This window comes from Geospiza fortis, unplaced genomic scaffold (genome assembly GCF_000277835.1).
Source record: "Geospiza fortis unplaced genomic scaffold, GeoFor_1.0 scaffold3054, whole genome shotgun sequence".
NCBI classification, from domain to species: Eukaryota; Metazoa; Chordata; class Aves; order Passeriformes; family Thraupidae; genus Geospiza; species Geospiza fortis.
In genome coordinates, this window is record NW_005055891.1 from 1 (window position 1) to 1,254 (window position 1,254).

At 65.3% G+C, this 1,254-nt stretch overlaps 1 protein-coding gene across 1 annotated transcript in view; it reads left to right on the forward strand.

Annotated features, from left to right (window-relative positions):
- Window positions 1-6: 6 nt before the first annotated feature.
- Window positions 7-1,254, forward strand: part of KAT8 (lysine acetyltransferase 8) — a gene marked incomplete at both ends in the record, with an annotated part of 5,598 nt that continues 4,350 nt past the window's right edge. The window contains one exon of the mRNA XM_005431499.3: window positions 7-206. Coding sequence (XP_005431556.2) covers window positions 7-206 — 200 coding nt within the window. The remainder of the gene's footprint in view (window positions 207-1,254) is intronic.

The window sequence follows — 1,254 nt, forward strand, 5'->3', positions numbered from 1 at the left end:
ACGAGTGGGTGGACCGGAACCGCCTGGCGCTCTCCAAGAGCCTCAAGGAGGCCGCCCAGAAGAGCTCGGAGCCGTTCCTGGGCGAGCTGGCCGAGCCCGAGAGGAAAATCACCCGGAACCAGAAACGCAAACACGACGAGATCAACCACGTGCAGAAGGTCTGGGACAAACTGGGACAAACGGGGACGGACTGGGACGGACAGGGAGCGACTGGGAGGGACTGGGAGGGACTGGGAGGGACTGGGAGGGACTGGGAGGGACTGGGAGGGACTGGGAGGGACTGGGAGGGACTGGGAGGGACTGGGAGGGACTGGGAGGGACTGGGAGGGACTGGGAGGGACTGGGAGGGACTGGGAGGGACTGGGAGGGACTGGGAGGGACTGGGAGGGACTGGGAGGGACTGGGAGGGACTGGGAGGGACTGGGAGGGACTGGGAGGGACTGGGAGGGACTGGGAGGGACTGGGAGGGACTGGGAGGGACTGGGAGGGACTGGGAGGGACTGGGAGGGACTGGGAGGGACTGGGAGGGACTGGGAGGGACTGGGAGGGACTGGGAGGGACTGGGAGGGACTGGGAGGGACTGGGAGGGACTGGGAGGGACTGGGAGGGACTGGGAGGGACTGGGAGGGACTGGGAGGGACTGGGAGGGACTGGGAGGGACTGGGAGGGACTGGGAGGGACTGGGAGGGACTGGGAGGGACTGGGAGGGACTGGGAGGGACTGGGAGGGACTGGGAGGGACTGGGAGGGACTGGGAGGGACTGGGAGGGACTGGGAGGGACTGGGAGGGACTGGGAGGGACTGGGAGGGACTGGGAGGGACTGGGAGGGACTGGGATGGACTGGGAGGGAGATAAAGGGGACTGGGATATACTGGGATGTACTGGGACAGACTGGGATGGAGTTAAATGGGATTGAAATGGGGTTAAAGGGGACTGGGATCACTTTAAGGGTTACTGGGATGGACTGGGATGGACTGGGAGGGGACTCGGATGGACTGGGATGGACTGGGAGGGACTGGGATGGACTGGGATGGACTGGGACGGACTGGGACGGACTGGGAGCGACTGGGATGGACTGGGAGGGACTGGGACGGACTGGGATGGACTGGGATGGACTGGGATGGAGATAAAGGGGACTGGGATGGACTGGGAGCGACTGGGATGGACTGGGAGGCACTGGGAGGGAACTGGGAAGGACTGGGACAGTCTGGGCTGGGGTTAGGGGTTACTGGGAGGGACTGGGAGGGACTGGGA